The sequence below is a fragment of the Strix uralensis genome, chromosome 2 (assembly GCF_047716275.1).
Source record: "Strix uralensis isolate ZFMK-TIS-50842 chromosome 2, bStrUra1, whole genome shotgun sequence".
NCBI classification, from domain to species: domain Eukaryota; kingdom Metazoa; phylum Chordata; class Aves; order Strigiformes; family Strigidae; genus Strix; species Strix uralensis.
Window position 1 is genome coordinate 81,250,117 of NC_133973.1, and position 22,342 is coordinate 81,272,458.

The window sequence follows — 22,342 nt, forward strand, 5'->3', positions numbered from 1 at the left end:
TTTTCACATCACATGGGTTCAGGTTATAATCACAATATGCTATCATGTTAAATTATATTTTTTTTACACAATTAGAAAACCTGTTTTCATGTTTCTTTCCTAAAATTTGGATTTATTTGCTGTTACTAAAAACACAGTTATCATAAAAAACATCAACAAACAAAGTTCATGCCTGTTAGCCATGTGCAGGCCAGGAGGGGAGATTAAAGTAGCAGTAACCAGATCAGTTAGCCCTGGGGAGCTACACACTATGTGCTTGTACAGTCCTGATTTAGACTGAGGTTGCCTTTGGTGTTCCACGCTTTCAGGTGGCAACAGCTTATTTCATGCATTATTCTGAAACTGTCTCCTTTGGGTCAAAAGCTCTACTTTTTCCTTTTGGTAATAAAAAGAGAGAATTTATACTTTTTTTTTTTTTTTTTTTTTTTTAAATTAAGCTTTTTTCAAAGCTCGAACAAAAAAAAAAAAGGTTAAAGCTCTGGCAATTTCGTATTAATTTAAATTTGGATTTGATTATGCTGATTATTTTTCACTGTTATTCAACAGGATGAAAAAGCTTTTGGCAATGCTAGATGTCTCTGCCCCAGACTTGGTGGAGGAATTATGAAATAATGGCATTAAAAATTGCCATGCTAATGAAAAAATTAATTTTCCACTCCCCAAATACAGTATTATATCTTTTATCTTAAAAGTCCACATCGTGGTAAATGGTAGATGAGCAGTGTTTTGCTTGGAGCTAGCTTATTTTCATGGCAATTTTGTCAGGCTTCAGTCTAGCAGACTGTTGGTTTTTATTCCTGTATTCTGAAGTGGATTTTGACTTTTCTGAGTACAGCAGAATGGCAAAGACAGTGCCTTTTCAACACATCCCGCCACTTCTGTCTTGCTACTGCTTTTTTCTTGTTTTTTCCTTCATCTATATTCTTCCCAAAGTGCTGATGATTGAGAAGTAAAAATACATCTGTACTGCTGTTTGCTATTAATACTTCTCCCTCCTTCAAATGTGAGGAGAAAAAACGTAATAAACCTCTCATTCCTAACATCTTCATTTGATGTCCTACCCAAATTCAGACTCCACACAGGATCAAACTACGTAAGTAAATATATTCCACACAGGACTGGTTAAGGGTGTTTTTAAGGTTAAGTTCCTGACATCCTATGAAGTTCAGAAACACACTTACATATGTATGTATGCCAGGTCAGCCAGCCTGGGGCTCCTGAGCTGCAGGTGAGGTGGGACATCCCCATCTGAGCCATGCTACATCATTTGCAAGTGGGCTGCACAGCACTGGTGCCTGGAGTGGAGCCACCCGGACACGAAGAGCCAGGAAAGCTCATTACAGCTCATCTCACAGCAGAGTGAGGGGACCACTAGGAAGCCATTGTCATCTCCTACCTGTAGCCCTCACAGAGCTGCCCTTTCTGATGGCTCACAAAGTCTGCCTCTGCAGCTCTTGTGGGTATATGAGGATTTTAGCACATAACTCCTAGGACCTCTTGCTGTGGCAGGAACGTGGAGAGATGACTAGCGGTGTTCATATCCCTTTTGAAAAAGGACAAGAACTTACTGGATTTAATTGTCACGGTCTAGGAATAAAATACAGGGACTAATTATAGATCGGTCATAAAATCAGAGTTTGTAAACAAAATTCTGGTACTGTCAAAATTTAAGCAAAACTGCTACACACACAAATTACAAAAGATTACTTTAGTTATTGCTTCTTTTGTTTCAGCAGATATTGCTGGACTTGGACTGCGTTCCTCTACTTTCACGTAACTCTGCAGAAGCAAACCTGTATGCTTCATGCTTTTTCTCCTCAATACTTTGTTTCTTCATAAAGACTGAAGAGACTCCTCTTTTCTCTGTATCCCCAAGGATAAAAAGTTTCTTACAAACTGGTTTACCTAGTGAGCAAATACTTAAAATCTCCCAAAATAAACAGTTCAGGAAAGGAGATTCTGGGCAAAGGAAGAAGTCCGGCCTACTAAAAGGCAACAGAGTTTTGACAGGCTTTGGTAAAAATCAGCAGTGTATCCACCAGCCAGAATGAGATGCAATGATGGACCATATGCTCGCATGATTTCTGAAATACAGATAAAACAAGCTTGTGCCTGACAAGGTAAGAAAGTCCTCCCAAAAGAAGCTGATAGAAAATGCCTGAAAGGAGGCTAAATCATGAATATAAGAAGACCACACTCAGTGATATCTCTTTTGGAATAACTGGCAGGTAAAACTACAGTTCAGAGTTGCAGAAGCAGATTATTAAGATAATTTGAAAAAAAGTAAAGGGCAAGAACCAAAAAACAACAAAGCATTAGTAAAAGACTGAGCAACTGGAAAAAAGTGACATGGAATGAAGCTGTTGGATATTTACTGTCAGGTTATCTTTATAATAAAAGTAACACAAATTAAATACTAACTCCTGCCAAGGACCAAGGAAACAATATAGGTGAAGGAACTCTAGTAACCTAGTTGGTGAAAACCAGAGGACACCGAGTCAGCTACTCCTGAGTGCCCGAGGAAAATGATTTCTTGATGAGATTGTTGTATCTAATATGAAACCAAAAATAAGTCAAAGAAAGAAGCTCTCTCCCCAGAATGCTGTTCACATGAAACAGGGTATTCATCTACAGAAGTAAAGGACTCCTTATAGGATGGATGCAGAGGGAAGAGCAATTTGAGACTGTATCAAATTTTCCGGCATGTGCAAAGGGGGCTATGGAGATGTTGAAAACTTATGGGATGTTTAGGGAAGGACCAAAAGAAGAGAAAGGGAAGAGACTAAGGGGAGGGACTTTCAGAAAGATCGCACAGGATTGATGCAGTTGTAAGTCACTCAGGAACACATAGTCAAAAGTATGTGATAAATGTGTCACATTCACCTTTGAGTTTAATATTAACTAGGCTCCTATCAAATGAATATAAAATTCTTAGTAAGGGAGGTTTGATCGCAGTTTTATTTTGGGGACGGATGGCAATAAGGAGAGAATCCATACTTAAAGTGAATGCAAAAAATCAACCTCAAAGCCTTCTAAGACAATACATCAGCATTCCACCAAACATCCACCTCCTCAATCATAGTTATATCTGTGTAACTGCACAAGAAATGCTTCTTTATTTCCTACATTTGCCTACATGACAGTTCTGCAGCAAGCTGAATGGAAATGTACCCCAGTCCTCCCAGCCCATTCTGCATTCTGCTTTCTCTGAATATCAAATGTATTATTAGTTCTACACCTTTTATTGCTTTTCTCATTTTGTTGTTACAAAGCTCCTCTGAAAATTGCTGTGTAAGTCCTGAATGAATATAATGTCCTGAATGAATGAGAATATAATGGTGTTAATCACAAAGGAAAGCTGTTCTCATTTATTTTAACTGTTCCTTGAAATAATCTTGCCAAAATGTTTTTGGTCTTGTTAAAGTTTCATTTTAAGTACTTACTTCGGTTCATAGTTATATACAGCTTAAATTGATGTTTGTGTTGGTTTTCACATTTCGACATTTGAGACATTTGAAGATGTAGGGAAACTCACTAGTGAAGGTCAGCAGTGTACAACTGATAGATTCATCATGTCAGGTATACAGAATTCATCAGAACTTAATTTCCTTAAACTTCATGATATTTGGAGCACCTCTTGCATTTTGATGAGCAGCCCCTGGATTTCTTGAAAAGCAGCCCAATTAAAAAATAATGAACCTATTTTTTTCAGACACTGACTCATTATCCTGGTGGTTTCCAACAGCAACTTAGAGCTTACTTTTATATCAAATTATTTTGTGCCTGTTGGACAGTAATACTTTTGCAACCTTCTAAGGTGCTTCTGAAGTCAAGCAATTTCCCCAGGTGAAGATTTTAAAGCTGCTGTTATTCCCACTGCAGAGTTTGTATCTAGGCTCAGAAAGCAAATAAAACTTCTAGTGGAAACAGACAGAACCCATGGGTGTTCAGGACCTCTCTCTTCTACCTTAACCTTAATGGAACACCTTAGAAGGAAAATAGCTTCATCTTCACCAGAGAACACTAAGATTTCTGCTACTGGCCCTACATGGAATATTTTTGTTTGATTGTTTTTATAGTATTATTCTTAAAAAAATCGTATTTATAGGATGCAAAACGTTAAACTCTTTAGCAGGGGTCTATGAGGAACCACTCTGCACTACAATCCGCTCCCACTGACAGGAAAACAAAAACATCTTCCAAGAATGCTTTGTGTTTCGTGCACTTGCTTGAGGAAGAATCAACCCATTTTTGGAACTACAACCTACCCAAAATTCACCTTTAACATGATTCATGTGCACTTCCGCTAGTTACACCTGCTGCTTTTTCACAAAAGACTCACCCTTGCAGAAAACAGAAAACAGTTCTGTGTAGGCTCTCATGCCGACTCGACATCAATTTTTGAGGATCCTGCCCAGTGGGAGCAGGCAATATGTACTTTCTGTGGCCATGCGCTTGCTTGGAGCAAAACTGATATATCAAAAGGGATTGGTTCACCTGGGAAACCACAAGCCAAATGGCCAGCAGCCACCTACACCAAGAACCGTGTTAATCCAAACTGGCCCCCACAGAACCTCACATCTCAAGGTGTAGATGTTTGTTTTCACTGTGGTTTGTTCTCTTAGATACTTAGAGAAAAAAGGCCTGCTACCACTACTGGTAACAAATGACACAAGCAATGAGTTTCCTATCAAATCCCTTGGAAGATTAGGCCATAAACCAAAGTATTTGTCAAACATCTGTTAGTTATTGCTGATGGCTTGCAATCTAGTATTTGATTACTAATAATTTAAATCACATTATCAGCACAGGAAGAAAATTGGAATTGTTTAAACATTCTTTCAGAGGGAAAAAATAAGGGGGAAAAAAGCTTCTATGCTGATCAATTTTCAAGTTGATTAAGTTTTTTATTAAGAAAAGCTTCAAGATCAAATAGCAATGAGAACCTACTTCAAAGATACCTTATGTTTAAATAGATTTACTATAGACAGGGTTCTCCTTGGCAAAGAAAAATAATTTTGACAACCTGCTCTCAATCTTTTCTACTATGATACTTTTGCTTTGCGTACAATAATTATTTCTTGGGCAGAAACAGAGTGAAGAAATTATCTAGCTGAGTGCAGCCTGCCCTCACCTCACAGAGAAGTTGCAGATCCAGAATGCTGGTTTCAGTCTGTTTTCTACTAGCTACCTTACACAAAAATATTTATGCATTTGTTGGTCTGGAGCTGGAGAGAATGTTTCAGCTCTTTCAAAACAGTGTCCTCCAGTGTGCTAACAAACAGTCACAAAAACAAACACCCTCTCTGGCTTAGTGAACATGATATTATTTATGCACAGTGGAATCACTTCAAAAGAAAAGATCGCATGCATTCCTCCAAAAAGGGCCTTAAAGATGTTCTCCCAAAAGGTGAGGAGTGAGGACTCAACTCTCTCACTCATCAGCATCAGTCACAGGACTTTTCTCCTAGGTTAGACTCACTGGTTGATTACTCAATTGTTGTGACTAACTCTCCTCATGTGTTGTATCCTGTAGCCTTAAGCACCTACACAAAAACTTTATCCTGCAACGTAGCAAGCTGCCTAAAAATAAGGAGCTCTGTCAGTAAATACAGTGATGGCTTAACTCTTTGTGGAAGCAATAAGTGTTCCAGCAAACACAAGTAATGTTAAAAAATGAATTATCTGTTATTTTTTCTTCCTTTGAAATGTGGAGGTATGTATGTGCCTGTGTAACATAAACAAGAAATATTCTGGGCAGAACAGACAATAATGATTTAGAAAGAAAAAGAAGAAGAGGAATCCCCCATAAGCAACTGAAAAAATATTCAGAATATATTCTTTAGCTTGTGTTTGCAAATTAACTCCTCACTGTTGAAAGGCATGCATGCAGCTCTCTTGTAAAATTAGACTGACCAAAATGTTTTTTCAACAAAAATATGTTTGAATATTGAGTTCCTGCTATATATAACACAACTTAGTAAGTACCTTTGCTCCAAAGGGGTCCATATGATTAGTACTTGCAGATCACAGCAGGGTGAAATAAAAATGAGACAAATATTTGTGGAATAAATATTGGTAATGTTTACAAATTTGCCTTTCATATGAGAGTGTCAAAAATACAAAATATCTATTAATCAGAAAATGTGGCTGCTAACTGTTACTATCATCTTCCCAAGATGCTTATTGATGAAAATTGTAAATAACTCATATTTGCTGATTTAAACTAATTAAGATTGTACCTTTCTATCTCTATATTGAATTAACAATGTATAGAAACTCTAAGTACGCTTTAGAGAAGTTTTATTGTGCTACATCATCCTTTCCGCATGACTTGTCTGAACAGTCATTGCATGCAACAGTTTGACCAGCTCCCAACTTCAGGGAAGCCACAGAATGGAACAAAAAGATTAGCACTTATGTATCACCCATTAAAATGATGATGATCCTAATTTGGCAACTCCATTAGTCTTTCTAGTAAGGTTTATTGTCTATGCTCTACAATAACTGTAATAATGATGTTGAAAGGACTATAAAAAATAACCTAAAATTATATAAATCAGTAACAGCTACATACATGATTCTTTAGCCCAACTGAAGTTTATGGACCTGCTGAAACCTGCCAACAGATTTGTTCAGCATTACAGACTACAATCTGGATGAATCTGCTCTTAACCTTACAATTTTCTTCATCTTGAGTTTGATTTTTGCTGGTGTTTCAGCTAAAAAGGACAAGGAAATTCTCTAGAGTTTCCTTTTCTGTCAAAAGCAGATTTACCTTGAGTGGTCCATTAGGCATGAAGGTAACGGCAATGACCATCCTGTCACCAGAAAAATGGAAATTAGAATACTCAAAGAAGCAAAAACTAGCAATGAAAGGAAAACTATGCAAATATTAAAAGGAAAACTGGACCTCACTTATAAACCATAAGTTATTTACAGTGTTATAATATACCTTGGAAAAAAGCTGTCTGGTGTATGATACAAATTCAGAAGACTTTTTAAACATAAAGGGGTGTTCAGGTACATGGATATATGAATGTATGTACATATGTCCACACACTGTGGACATACTTTTGTGCATTCTTCTCAGTTGAAGAGAAGGCATTAGTCTCTTGGGCAAATTGTGACAGAAAAGCAATTTAAACCCATTCATCAGATATGGAAAAGCTCCACTTGAGCAATGTTCTGTATTTATGTGTTTAAGTATTTGGCAGCAACCAGATTTTGGTACACAAAGTGCAAAGAGTTTGTGGTTTGACCAGTTTCTATACTGAGCATAGACTGTGCTCTAGACAATGATTTACAGTGTCCAGCTGGAGCTGCTTTAAAAAGCAAACTCAGACTCTAAATTACTAATTAACAAGGTACAAAGATGCTTTCACAAAGGATCTATCAATTATTGTAGTAATCTCAGCGGGATATGAAGCTGGTGTCCTTTAAAAGGACAATTAAAAAATTAAGCAGCATATTTATTTGTACTACATTTCTTGCTTACGTAATAGAAAAAGGTTTAAACAGTATGCACATAACTATGACATTAAGACTGTGTAAGTCTCATGAAGAAATACTGGCATATATAAAATGAAAGCTTTTGCAGTCAGGACTGCCCCTTCTTTGTATTTCTTCAGTGCTTCACACAAATAAATTGTAATTTTGAATTTTGATCATTATTTACTTTTGTAAAAAAGCCTGCAGTTAATTCTCAGTCAAATTCTGCCATCAGCTGCATTCAACGGAGATAGGCATAAATCAGGTTTGAGGGTTTTTAACTCAAAAAACTAGGACTAGAAGTGTGCACATGCCCCACAACCAATGCGATTACAGTCAATTCATACATGGCTTTTCGTATGTTGTCTCAGTAATTAAAGAAGAAAGAAGCTTTGGAGATAGCATTCAAAGAATGGTAAGGGACTTCTGAAGATCAGCTTTAAGAACAAGCTAATCACTATTTCAGTGTTCAATTTCAGGAAGCCGTTTCTGGGAGTCCTTTCACTTCATCAGCCATGCTACACTGCAAAGACAGGTGTTTGTACTTAATCAATGCATTTTAGTTATGTTCCAGGTATTCAATTAACAGTGCTCATTGCCAGCCCATAGCCAGCATGACAGACCATCTTGGAACAGCAGCGGTCAAGGAATATTGCTCCTGGCTTTTCACCAATTCAATAAATAAACCTCCCCTGCGCCATTCTTTTAAATACCTTCATTTTTAAATTAGATTTTGATTTTCTGCTCCAAAACACCTAAATCTCTGTTGAGCCAACAAAACCTATTTTGCAATTTTAATTAGCATGATCTGTCTTCCCTGCTTATTTTTGCAGCTGGACTGATAGAAGAGGATAGACTACTTCACAAAATAAAAAATTATTTTGATTACCAAAGCTTTTACTGTGGGTCAGCTTTGGCATCTTCTTTTACATTTTTGAAACTGCTTTAAATACATGCATGTTACTCAAAGTTTGGACCAGGTAAGAATATTGTAAATTGCAATGACTCTAGCTGGTTAAAGAGAATATGGTCTGAGTCAGAAACTGTTCAAGAGGTATTTTCCATATTTCTCTACAACACAGATAATGCTGACAGAGAAAATGATATATAGCTATTTTCATCCAAGGAATCTAAATTGCTCATATGCAGTATTATCTTATATGTTGAAGTTGTAAAGCCGAAAGCTAATATCAGAGAAATAAATATTTGTATTATGTGTTTATGCCGTGAATCAATTTTGTGTAACTAAATAAGATCCAGTCGCTGTTTGTACTTACAGCTCCTTTCTCTGTGAGACATGATGTCAGTTTAAGAGAAAAGATGGAAAACACATCGGGTTTAGCCACTGGATACTGGGTGCTCATCATCCCTTGCCTTTGATTTCTCACTGAATTGTTTAAGCTTCTTAGACACATTTAAAAACGAGGGTACTCAGAAATTAAAAGACATTTAAAAATTGTGCAACAGCTTCTGATGACTGATGACTGGATACGTACGACATGCAAAGAAGCATCCTGCCACTGATTTTAACAATTTATATTTGAGCACTACTATGAGCGCAATTTTATTTTATATGTCAAAGCTGCATATAGCTGGGAACGGGTACCCTCAGGTGCAGAAAAGATTTAAAAGATGAAAAGAACAATAAATATCAGTATATAAACCTGTGGTCTAATGATCTGATCCATTTGCCTCATAAACCCCAAATTTCAATGTGCTATAAAATCAGCAGACACCCACTAAATTGACCACATTAACTATCTGTCGTGGTTTAACCCCAACTGGCAACTAAGCACCATGCAGCTGCTCACTCACTCCTCCACCTATCATCCTGGTGGGATGGGGAGGAGAATAGGAAAGGAAAAAAAAGTAAAACTCGTGCATTGAGATAAGAACAGTTTAATAATTGAAATAAAATATAACAATAATAATTGCAATGAAAAGGAAGATGAAAAGAGAGAGAAATAAAATCCAAGAAAAGACCAGTGATGCGTGATGCAATTGCTCACCATTTGCTGACTGATGCCCAGACAGTCTCCAAGCAGCGATCCACACCTCCCAGCCAACTCCCCCCAGTTTATATACTGAGCATGATGTTCTGTGGTATGGAATATCCCTTTGGCTAGTTTGGGTCAGCTGTCCTGGCCATGCTCCCTCCCAGCTTCTTTTGCATCTCCTCGCTGGCAGGGCATGGGAAACTGAAAAATCATTGACTTAGGATAAGCACCAGTTGTCAACAACTAAAACATCACTGTGTTATCAACATTATTCTCATACTAAATACAAAACACAGCACTGTACCAGCTACTAGGAAGAAAATTAACTCTGTCCCAGCCAAAACCAGAACACCATCACACATCGACATGATAACAAGCAGAGAGCTTCCCTAAGGTAGTGAAGCACTCTCAGTATGATCCCTCATCCCAGGCAGATGTTCAGTTCCTTCGGTTTTGGAGACAGATGACTTTGCTAGTATGGCTTGTCAAATTTTGGTGATGCAGTTAGAAAGTTAAGTCCAAAAGTGGGGATAATAGCCAAGAATGCTCAGCTGCTGGTAGTTTCTTCTCAATTATACTGTAAGTGTACTACTCATTGCATTTTGCTGCCATGTGAGAAAAGACGGACAATCTTCCTCTTGCAGTTGCATGATAATTGTAAGACATCTACCTGAAAGCAATCATCAAACGGTGAGCCCCACTTTCTCATCTTCAGGCACACATTCCCACATACTCTCTTGAGTGACTTCAAGATCTTTTTTGGTGGGTTAGCTGTCAGATAAGCTTGCTAGTCCAGGTCAGCGTGTCAGTCTGCTAGACCTGATGCAAGGGAAGCAGTCAGAAGCAGAAGCTGGGAACACACAACTTTGCTGAGAGCCAGTGTCTATGCAGTGGGGTGAAGTGTAAATGAAAACGTACTTCAGAGGTCTGGACTCAAGCCTTTTACAACCTTTTTTAGGTTTAAAGGAAGTATAAGCCAGAAACTCAGGAGCATAGTTATGTAAAATGATGATGAGAGAGAGAACCATGCAAAAGCTGCATTGTTCTCTCTGCAGTGAGACAATTAGATATTAGGTACTGAGCTTGAATTATTGAGAACTGCCCAGTTAGCAGAGCAACAAGCTCTGAAGGAACCATTCAACAACAGAAATGCCAATACATCTTGATTAGAACTTTTTCCATTTTGGAGCATGGTCAGTCAGGTTGCCACAATCTGTTTGAGCAGAAATATTTAACCACTTAGATGGTGATAAAAAGGAGAAATCTACAGACTGTACAGACCAAGACTAAGTGGGGCATAAAAAAAAAAAAAAAAAAAAGAAAAAGAAATGGAGCACCTCTGCTCCCTCCCTCCTTCTTTGCATCCTATTCATCCAAATCCTCGAATGAAAGCATGAAAGCACTTTTCCAGTCTCTTTCCCTTCTCCTAGGGCTTTTAACTGTGTGAAAGGTCTTGTTACCTAACACTATAAATGCACATGACTCAAGCAATGAGAGAAATAAGTATTCCCATTCACGTTTCATTCATCTTCCAGTAACAGTCCCTTCTCCAACAGTTCATCCTACCCTATATTCTCTGCCCAGTTCTCTGAGTCAGGTTTTTTCTAGCCTCACTACCTCCATCTAGAGCTGCACATTTGGACTCCAAAGACACACATTGCTACCTTCACAAAAGACTATCCAAAACCAAAACACAGATCAATGTGGCATCTACTGGGCAAGAGGAATGGTTCTTCTGGATTCAAATGCTGCAACCATAACTAACAACACTTTATCCAAAATGTTACCTTTACTACTTGATTGACATCACCAGAAAAATGAAATTTAGACAAGAGCCAGCTCAAAGAGAAACACTTCCTAAAGACAGGAAACTGAATCCTGAATTGAAAAGAACCTACAGGAAATATACTCAGGACTTGATGGGAGCCTCCCCGGCTGTGGCCATCAGTCAACACCATCAGACTTTTGGTAGGATAACTGTTCATAAAGACCCTTTGCCTAATATTATGCTAATTCTGTTTAAGAAAGCCATTTTAGTTTCCTGTATTAATTACTGCTTATAGGCTCTCAAAGGAAAAGTCCAAGGTCGTAAGTGATACCGTAATTCAAAAGACAACCGCAGACTAATGACATAAGAACTGTAGTGAAGCATTCACAGACTGTCTTTTGCCAGATCTGGAGTACTTCTACATACCTCCACAGTTCTCACAACCACAGCAGTATCCACATACATCCTCACACCATACCATACTACAGTCTGATACGCAGATGTGGAAAAGCCTCATCCCATGCATTGACTTCCCTCCAAGAAAAACTCAGACAAAAGCCAGACAGATGTCCCCATAGTCTCTAGTATGTTAGAAACTCAACGCACAAGTCAGAGGGACGTGGCCAAAAATATCAGAGAAATATGTGGCTACCATTATAGGCATGGTAAGAGCTACAGCTACGGAGACTGACAAAGAATCTGTTTCTGGCAACAGAGAGGTCTAGCTTTTGACTTAGAGGGCAGGTTATAATACTTACTGCTTAGTCAAGAATCAGGCTTGAACTAACTGGACTCCCCAAACAGTAGGATTAGCATGGCTGATTTAGCCTTTGATCTTTCTGACATATATGAACTGAGCCCTGTGTAGTTTTTTATTGGGCATATGTTTGCATTCATGTATGTTTGCACGTGTTTTTCAGATGGGGCCCATAAAACAAAGTTTCAACCTGGTTTGCAAATACCTCTCCTGGTAATGTGCAGCTTCTCTAGCTCTTTCAGTGCTTAAATGTGACTTTGAGGCCACTCCAAGTAAAAGCCATGATTTTACCCCTGCACACACACACATGCACACACAGCCCTTCAAGGCACCTGTTAAAAGCAGTCGAGACTTCCACTTATTTTGGGAGATTTGCACTGCTATTTTAAACCCAACAGGTCAGTGAGCAGGTCTGAGGCTCCATTGTTAGTCGAGAGTCTGTAGAAATGCTTTTTTCAGGAGGAAAAAAAAACCCAGCTCAGGATGCTCAGTACCCTTTACATCTGCTGCTCAGCTGGAGACGTGGTTAAAGGGCCATTAGAAGCGCAAGGTGACAGACCTCACAGGCTAGGCAAGCCGGAGACCAATTTGCTGTTTGCATTAGGAGTATCAGCCCTCGTTGCTTCTGTTTGACGGACCGCAAGCTGCTCCTGTCCCGAGCCCTGAAAAATCAAGGCCAGGACCGGCAGCCGGCGAGTCTCCATCCTGGGGCTGGTGCTGCGCTGTAGAGCCTCCTCCTGGGCACCCGGGTTTCTGCAGTGAGCTGGCAGGACAAACACCCTCCCGGCGCTCTTAATAACCCCTGACTTTGCTCACCGGAGACTCGCTCCGCCGGGCGGAACGGTAGGGACCAAATTGCTGCCACCCTTGCAGTCAGCGGGAGCGCAGGCGCCTTTTTTGCAGCACCTGCCTTCAAATGCCGTGCGTCCTCTGTGTTTTGCAATCGCTCAACAGAATCAAGTACCGTCGTTTAACTTTGCTGGAAGGAAAAGGTCACGGTAGCCGAAAGAAGCTCATCGGAGAGAGCTGCTGGTCTTTGTGACAGCCTCCCATAACGAGAGCTAAAAAATTTCTTAGCAGGGAGCTTATTTTTTGGATGTGTGCAGGAGCTCCGGAGCAGTAAGTAGTGAAGAAAGAAAACCTTAGTTTCAGTAGGTTTTAGGCTGTTTTTACATACAGAGGAATAAAGTGCTAAGAATTTTACCAGGCATATGTTTTCCTGCCATCTGCAACACATTTTAAATTCCTTCTGCATCTTGTAATGTATTCTCTCTGTTTAGCATAATAACTATTCTGCCTTTAAACACCAACCTTTATATGCTGTTCTTAGGAATTTGTGGAGAAGTGTTAATTCTTTTACACATATTTAAGCTGCTAAAATAATTATGCCTGGTAGTATGAACAGTCAAAACCACAGAATGAAGGTTCCCTTCCCAGGGAGATAGCACCCATTAACCAGGTACGAAGGGGAGCATACAGTCATAGTTCATTGAAAACGTAATTTCATTTTGCTAGTAATGGGAGTGCTGATACTTTGATACCATAATGGAGTTTTAAGCACCACGCTTGTTATTTCAACTAGAAACTTTAATGTAATTATGCATTTTTACTTTACTAAGCAGAAAGGAAGATTAGTATGCATAGTTTTCTTACATGTATTGTGGGGAATAAGAACAGAGATCTCCGAGTGATACTGCAAGATGCTCAAGTCATTCAAAAGAAATGGCAGGTGGTAATTTTAAAGACAAATTACCCAGAAAAGCTTTTATTGTTGATCACTTGTTATAAGATTTGCCATTTGCAAGTAATTGTACATTCAGCTGAAACTGACCTTTTATGAGAGCCAAGTGGTAATATAAATGAAATGAATATATTCTTTATTGCAGTAATATAAAAAGAATGGCCTGAGCTTTTAACATAGTGCTTGACCTCTCTGGTGTCTGAACACCACCTAATCTCAGGAGTATTTCACAATAGCATATGATGAAATAAGTACTAATACAGCATTATAACACTTTAACACATTACCACTTAGAAGTGTAGAAAATATTATAGCTTTAGGTATGCTTTTTCACTCTAGATCAGACTGACGACAGAAAGAAAAAAGATGATTAGGGTACAATACGCTGAAGTTCATCATTACACTAATTATTAAAGCACTGCCTTTTGTATTTTGAAGTCCCTCTTTCCAAGATACTTTACCAGAAAGTCACAATGGGAAACTCCAGATGCTGAGATTTAAAATCCTCAGTCAAAAATTAATTATTTATAAGCATTAAAACCAGCCTATTTCTCCTCAAAGGCCCTGATCTTACAAACAGCACCTTTAGGTTTAGATGTGCATACATAAGTTGTATTCCCTTTAATGGCATCAGTCACATACAAACCAATAAATATGCACAGAAGTGATAGCAAAGCCAGGTCTTAGAAAAGCTGTACTTCCTCCTAGCTAAATGAACACACAGGTTTATTAGCATGCACCATGCACTCACAACAGGAAAACAAGGCAGGCCGTAAGGGGAGGAGACCAAAGAATCTTGATGCTGCAGTTACTGAAATTGCAGGGGTGAGGAGCAGTCATACACAATGAGGAGGATACTACTATGACAGCACTAAAACAAGGAAAGTACAAAGTTTACAAGAAATTCCATGTCCATCTTCATTGTCATCACTGAACTCAGGAGTAAATTCATCTCTAATGGCCCAATTCAGATTTCACAAATTTGCATTGCTCTGATTATTGATTTCAGTAAGGCTATTTGGTTTTTTTACACTCCTAAGACAACCACACAAGGTGCCTGTGAATCCCCATTTTCACCCTGGTCTACAGGTACTTTCTTCACACAACTCTCAGTGACAGCAGTAGAAAAATAGTAAAAGGCAGCATTAAGTACGAAGTGCTTCAATACAGATTCGGTCAGGAGCATTTTCCAGTGTTCTCCTGTCAATCTTTCATTACACTTTAGAGCTACTTAAAGGAAAGCAAAACATTCAGAAAGAGTATCTTGGGAACATCTGACATGGACTAATAGCTCAATTGCATGAATGACTACTGAGTTGATTTTTATTATTATTATTATTATTACCACTTTAGAGCTACAAGCAACTGTGTTATGTTTGCTAGCTTTCTTCAGTCAACGCCTCTGTATTATGCCAGTATGAAGCCCATTCATCAAAGCACAATTTCAAGTGACTCCTGACCTTCAAAATGAAGGGTTTGCTTCTGCTTTCATTTCAGTTACTTTCACTACGGTGTCTCTGTGTTGCCAGAATCTCACCTCGTTCATCATCCGCACAGGAGAACAAAGCTCACCTACTTCTTACGCAGTATTTAGAATTCAACATCTTTACAGCTGGACACTTTACCAGAACACTTCTAATCTTTCTCTAAATACACTATTATTCAGTACCTAGGAATAAAACAAAACAAAACAAACCCAAACCCAAACAAAACCACAACCCACAAAAAACCCACACCCTTCACCTTTCAAAATCTCTAGATCAGCTGGAAATGGAAAGGCACAAATCAGACACATCCATTACTTTTAAACAGTCAGACATTCACTTTCAATCAGAAAACTCAAGACAAGGACACGGTCCACCTTCAACTTTGATGTTTCATTTTCATGGCTTCCCCTAAGATGCTGTAAGTTACCGAAATCATGGTTGGAGTTAAACAAATATTGCTAACAGATACATTCTGAGCAAACGCTATTTTTCTCTTTTGTATTGACTTTCAAGGGACAGATTTTCCTACAGCAAAACATTTTCTGCAAAGTCCTCAGGAGCTCCACTCAGTGCTCGTGAATGCTGGGTCACAGCAGTGTGAATCTGACAGTTCAGATCTTCTTCACATGCAGGATACTGCACAGCAGTTCTATAAGAGGGCAGATTTTACAAGTATAGCCTCACACACACCACAAGCTACTGCTTACCCACCCTGCTTGTGATATGCACAGAATCAAGCCCACAGCAGCATACTATGTGTACTTCAAATTTTCTTCCTCACCTTATTCCCAGGCAAAGTTCCTTTATTGAAGATTGACTTTGACAACCTATGTTGGAAACCAACTTTATATGCTGTACTCCAGTGTAGGTCACAGCACCAGAGTTTGGTGATCAGACAAGACATCAGACACAGCAGGTTGATTACAAGTAAGTACTATACAATTACGTTGAACAATTTAGCATTGTTGTAAAAGCATAGCAGACAACCATAATAACTAACTTCAACACGTGCAACAAAATACTGTAGGAAAACCTTGCCTCACAGTGCAAAAACTGACAGCTTTTCAAATCTGTAACTTCTATCTTCTCCATTCAAAAGTGAGTGTCAGTATAACTAATTTTACAAAAGTTATCTAACAAGTCTGGCTTTGTAGCTCCATTCAACAGAGAGGTACCTCTGTCTCTGCAGCCTCTCTAATTTAAACAGACTCTTCAGCTCTCTGCATCAGTGCATACACACTTTGCATCAGTACATACACACTACCTCTTTATTGAGTTTCAGCAGTTGTAGCTAGAAAGTAGCTTTTAAACAAATGACAAATGAAAACATATGACTACTGTTAAATCAAAACACATAAACCATACTGCGTATTATTATTTTCCATCATATTATCAAGCCTTTGATGCAAAATCTTTTGAAAACACAATGTTTCTTCAGAAATATGACTGCAATTAAAGATCTTTGAGGTCTTTATAATAGGCATCTGACAGACTACACTTCTTTCGTAACACTAACAAATTGCTTCCTTAACCAAGTCAGTACGGTGGAAAAAGAATGAAAAAAAAAAAAAAAAAGATTCTGAAATCTGTTGATTGCTTTAATTAAACTTCCAACATTGAACCAGCTTGCAAATACATAGCTTTCACATTAACAAGAGCACATGCCGCATGAACAGTTACTTCACGACCTCACAGCACCGTACAAGAAGAGCATACTCCGAAACACACCTTAAAGCAATCCTAGTCTTCCAACAACTAAGTAACTTGAATAGCTACATACGGAACTGCTCGGAAGTTGATACACCAACTAGTAGCAAGGCAGATAAACCACAAAGAAAACAAACAACTTGAAAAAGGAAGCTCAGAAAAAATAACTCGTACCTGCACAAATCCTGTATTTCTGAACCATAAAAGTAGATATTACTTATGAAGCTTAGCAAGAAACAAGAGTAATTTTGGACTGAACTACTATTAAATATTTAACTACCATGACTTTTTCTGTACTGATACATGTTAACAGAAACTTGCAAATGTTGGGGTTACTTAAAAATTGCATGTCAACTTTGCATTGTACATTCAGAAAATAAATGAGACAATAAAACTTCTCTGTGAGCTCAAAGCAACAAGTGTTTACCCAAAGTTACTAGAAGTCTGAAATTCACAGGAATTTTTTTTTTTTTTTTTTTTTTTTTTAATGGGACAGGGCATATCCTACCACCCTGTCTCAAAGCTGATGGAGTAATAGTGAGTGAAGGGAAAGCATGACTGCATATTCAAAAGATCTGTGGCTCACAGGAGAGATTTCATGATTCAGTATAACTGATGAGCAACCTGAAGAGAATATTTTTAAAAAGAGCACAGAAAAACCAGAGAGTTGGTGAGCCTGAGGGATGAAAGTGCCTGTGGAATAGTTACCCCCACAGGCCCTTTACTCTCCTGCCTTGTCCTAAAGCATGTCAGTGGATCAGACCTGTGTGTCCAAAGGCACCAACATGGTTATACAGAGATCTGGTCTGTTCTGCATTGGCAGCGTGGAACAACCTTCCCTGTATTTTTGTGAACTACATCCTCGCTGTCCTGAGATTTTCCACATTTATCATTCCTCATGTAAAGTGCTAAATACTGCACAGTGAATAACTGTGGCTTTATTTCACCTCAAAGAAGATAAATCTACTGCTTCCAACTTTAAAAAGGAAGCAAGCAAACCGAGGGGCATCTAATTCACCCTACAAACAGCAGAACCTAACAGCAAAGTACCAAAGGCAAAGCAGAAATCTTTCTGAGGGCTCAAGCAGTCCAATTTAAGCTGCCCAAGCTCATGCCTTCCCACACCATTTCTCCCTTTTTGTCGTGCTTTCCGATTGCTAAAGGATTATCTGCCCTGGACATATTTTTATTCGTTCAGTCCCAAAGATGCAATAAGGGTAAGGTTGCGGGGAAAAGCAAGAAAACAGAATTACAACAAAAAAACAACGCCAACACCTTCGTAGGCAGATTGAGACATAACCTGTTGTAGGCATGTTTCAGCAGAAAGAAGAGCTCAGTAACAGGCTGCCGGGGGTCTCGGGAGGCGGAGCGGGGGGCCGAGGGGGTGTGGGGAGGGGGGGGGGTCCTCTTCCCAGCAGCTGATGCCTCCGCTCGATTCGGGCTGCAGCGGGGGCGCCCGGCTGCGCCTCCAAGGGACGAGCTGCCCGGCCCGGGGGTGCGCGGCCGGGCTGGCCCCCGCGGAGGGGCGCGCCGCTGCGCGGGGCCGCGGCGGGAGCCGGGAGGGAAGCGGCACCGCCTTCCCCACCCTCCTCCTCCTCCTCCGCCTGCCTCACGCCAGGTCCCCGCTGGCGGAGGGCAAAGTTTCTTCCCCCGCACAGGGCGGCAGCGGGGGCAGCCGCCACTGCGGAACCGCTGGCTGCCTCTCGCAGCCCGGCTGCAACTCTCAAGAAGTTTCTGCCGGCGAACAGAACCGCGACTGAGCCTCGCCCGCGCCCCCCCCCTTCCCTCCTTTTATTCTTTAACACCACCCCCGCCTTAGTTTTTATGTTTATTGAATCATTTATTCGCACATACACACGCGCCCCGCCGGGAAGCCTCCGGGGTGCCACCGGGGCCGGCAGAGCCGCTCCGCGCCCCGCAGACAACGCGGCGCTTCCCGGCCCCGCTTCCGCGGGGACTGCGCGCAGCCGGTCGGCGGCGCCCCCCCGCGCCCGCGGCCCCCCGCCCCGCTCCGCCCGGCCCCTTACCTGCGATCTCCTGGTAGGGCACGCTGGCCAGGCTGAAGCCCTTGGCGCTGTACGCCTGCCGCACCTCGCCGCAGCTCCGCGCCTTGCCCTCGGCCACCGCGGCCGCGGGCGGCGGTGGCAGCAGCAGCAGCAGCAGCAGCAGCGGCGGCGGCGGCCCCGCTAGGGCGCAGCGCCGCGCAGCCCCCTGCGCCGCCGGCATGGCGCGGCGCGCAAGTCCCGCCCGGCGCGCAAGTCCCGCGCCGCCGCCGCACCGGCGCGCCGCCGCCGCGCCCCCCGGCTGAGGGGGCGGCGGCCCGGGAGCCCCCCGGCCGCCGAGGCAAACTTTTGCAAGGCGGGGGGGAGATGGGCGCGCAGACACACACATGCGCGCACGGCGGGGGCAGGAGAGCGGCAGCCTCGTCCCCCCCGGCTCCTTCTCCAAATGCAACGCGCTCTCGCCCCCTCGCCAAAAGAAGAAAAAAAAAAAAAAAAAAAAAAGAAAAAAAAAAAAGAAAAAGAGGGGGGAAGAAAAAAAAAAGGGGGGGGTGGTGTAAAAATCTGGCTGTAGGTTGTGAAGATTGAAACCGCGGGCGCGTTGCTGCGTTGCTGCGAGCGGAGTCCCGGGGCAGCGGCAGCGCGGTCCGTGGCGGAGCTGTGCCCGCCGCCTGTGCGAGGCTGGAGGTGGTGGGGAAAGCAGCCGGCGTGGGGATGGACTGGACAGCGGCTCCGTGCGTGCGTGTGTGTGTGTGTGTGTGCGCGCGTGTGTGTGCGTGTGCATGCGTGTGGTGCACTGGATGCCTGTGCCTGTATTTACGGGATCCGGGGAAACCTCTGCTCCGCGCAGCGCTGGAGCAGCCTCCTAAGCCAGGCAGGGAGAAATCCTGGAGACAGACACAGCGAGGGAGAGCCGCGCGCACACACACACACACACACACACACACACAGACACACACACACACACACACACACACACACACACACAGAGAGAGAGAGAGAGAGAGAGAGAGAGAGAGAGCGAGAAACGTGCTACACATTGCATCGCCGAAATACAGCAGCAGAAAGCAAATCCTGGCGTGGATCGCTGTTTGCTGGCAGAGGGAAGGAAAAGCACCCACAGCCCCAAAAACTTCCTCCTCACCACGAATCCAGCCACTCCGAGCCCCAAAATTACAGATTGCCTGCTAGGGAGAAGTCAAAAAAAGATACTCTTCGTGGGTATGGCTCTCTGTAATGCCAAGTTTGACGTGGGCCCCATAAATACTTTCTTTTTTTAAGTGATTATTATTTGTTGCACACATGAATACCTGGGCTGAAGAGCTTGCATGAGGATGAGTCCATCGTCAAAAGGAGAGAGAAGGAAAGATGTTTCTGTGCACCAGACTGAGAAGAATGAGAAGAAAACAAGAAGGACAGTCCTTGACCCAGGTAATTTGTGCCACCCTAGGAGAGGAGAGCAGGGGACAAAACCATAAATTCCTTCCTGCAAATGAGTATCTGCAAAGAGCTGAATGGGTGAAGTGAAGAAAATTCCCGCAAGGTGAATTCAGTCTCTGCTTAGGGAGAAAGAAAAATACTCTGTTCGTAAGTATTTGATAGTAAAATTCAAAGTTATAGTTTGAAAGGATTTATTGCAGTGCTTCTTATGAGTACTGTGGAGAAGTGTGATATTTTGTCAAAAGTACATGGACAGAGATGTCAAGCCCAGGATGAATTGAAGAAGGTCAACAGAAGAAATAAAAGGCCATCAACCTGGAGAACCACTTATTAGTGAGGAGCCATGGAACCGTATCATGCCACTACCATAATTCAGGATGCATTCAAATGAGATGGAAATTATTAGGTGGCCAGTACTGCTGCAGTGTCCCAGTAAATGCAGAGTTAGTATTGGGTCTGGGCCAGTGTACGCAGCCTGGTGCCACCTGATGTGTGTTCCCCTGGCTTCCCTTACCATTTTCCCTCTCCCACATTGTCATTCCTTCTTCTTCCCTCACCTTTTCCCTACTGAGTGATGATGCTCTGACACTGCTTGTGTACACAGCAGAGAAACAGCAGTTGTGTGTGCAGCCCTTGTCCTCCCTCTTCCTAGCAAAGTTCCTGCATGTCCAGGGCCAAGGGGGACCAGGAAGAAGCAGGTGAGCAATGGATTTTATGAGTCCTGCAATCTGGTCAGAAAGATGAGGTTAGCACGTGCCCCTACAACCTCCCCCTAAGGTGAGATGTCTCTAGTGGACAGGTGCCAAATCCCAGTGAACTCAGACTGGAAGGCAAAGGCTTTGGGGGGACAAGACTGATGAAAGAGAGATATTTCCTTCCTTTTTCGGGGTCCACAAGCCCTTCAAAAGCTTCACGGACTTGCTAGATTGAAAGGTTTAGTTATATACCCCAATCCTTGTTAGCGCTTGTTTTGGGGGAGTCGATGAAGAGGTGCTATCACCCAGCCTCATCTCCTGGTGGACAGGATGGAAGTCATGAATAGAGAACTCCATGTGTTACCAGCCCACTACAAATAATACCGCTGTTAGTACATGTTAGTGACACCACATTAATGAAAAGTTAGGCAAGGTCTGTATATTTACTCTGTAGAAAAGTTTTGACAGATCTTTATGTAAGGTATCACTATGTAAGATGCATACAGTTCACCCCAAGATAGGATCAGGAGAGTGTTACAAATGTTACACATACCTGATTTCTGCTGGATTGCTCTAACTTTCCTCTACACTGTGGTCAAAGCAGAGAATTAGCTCACCACATATCAAGCATGACAGACTCCCCCGCAATCCAATCTTCTTCAACATTTCTTCAACCCACAGGAAAGTTATTTGACACAAATTCAAAGATGCAAATGAGAAAATCAGCAAACTGGTTTGAAGTGCAGAAGTCATCATAAAATAGCAAGAGAGATTCTGTGATTAACTCAGCAGTGCATCTAGGTAATTGTTTTCTAAGAAAATTGTAAATTGCTAGAAACAATGGGGCTTATTCACCCCTGCATTTTTTTGCAAATACCAGTTGAATTCATACCACTGGTAGCATGATAGCACTTTTACATAAGGTGATGACAGCATGATGACCTTTATATAACATGGGAAACCTGCTATGGGAAAATGAGATTGAATCCTGCCTCTGACATAAATGGCCCAGAGAGCCAGTTACATCGTAGTCTTGCATGTTGAAGGTACTCCTCACTCTCCCAAGAGCCCGTGATTAAACACAGATATTTCTACTGCTTCAGCAAGTCTCCTACTCATCACATGGGAGAATCATTGTGTGTTCTCGGTACATACGTAATTAATTTCGTGCGAAATGGAAGCGCTCCAAAGAAAGCCCAGGTTGGAATGCTCTCTCAGCCAGTGGCTTTAGCAGTCCCTTAGAAACATAACACCTTCTG

At 41.6% G+C, this 22,342-nt stretch overlaps 1 protein-coding gene across 1 annotated transcript in view; it reads right to left on the bottom strand.

Moving 5' to 3' along the window:
• Positions 1 to 19,689, bottom strand: part of GPC6 (glypican 6) — a 798,134-nt gene extending 778,445 nt beyond the window's left edge. The window contains exon 1 of the mRNA XM_074859430.1: positions 18,976 to 19,689. Within this exon, the coding sequence (XP_074715531.1) occupies positions 18,976 to 19,339 (364 nt within the window). The 5' untranslated portion in view covers positions 19,340 to 19,689. The remainder of the gene's footprint in view (positions 1 to 18,975) is intronic.
• Positions 19,690 to 22,342: the final 2,653 nt, after the last annotated feature.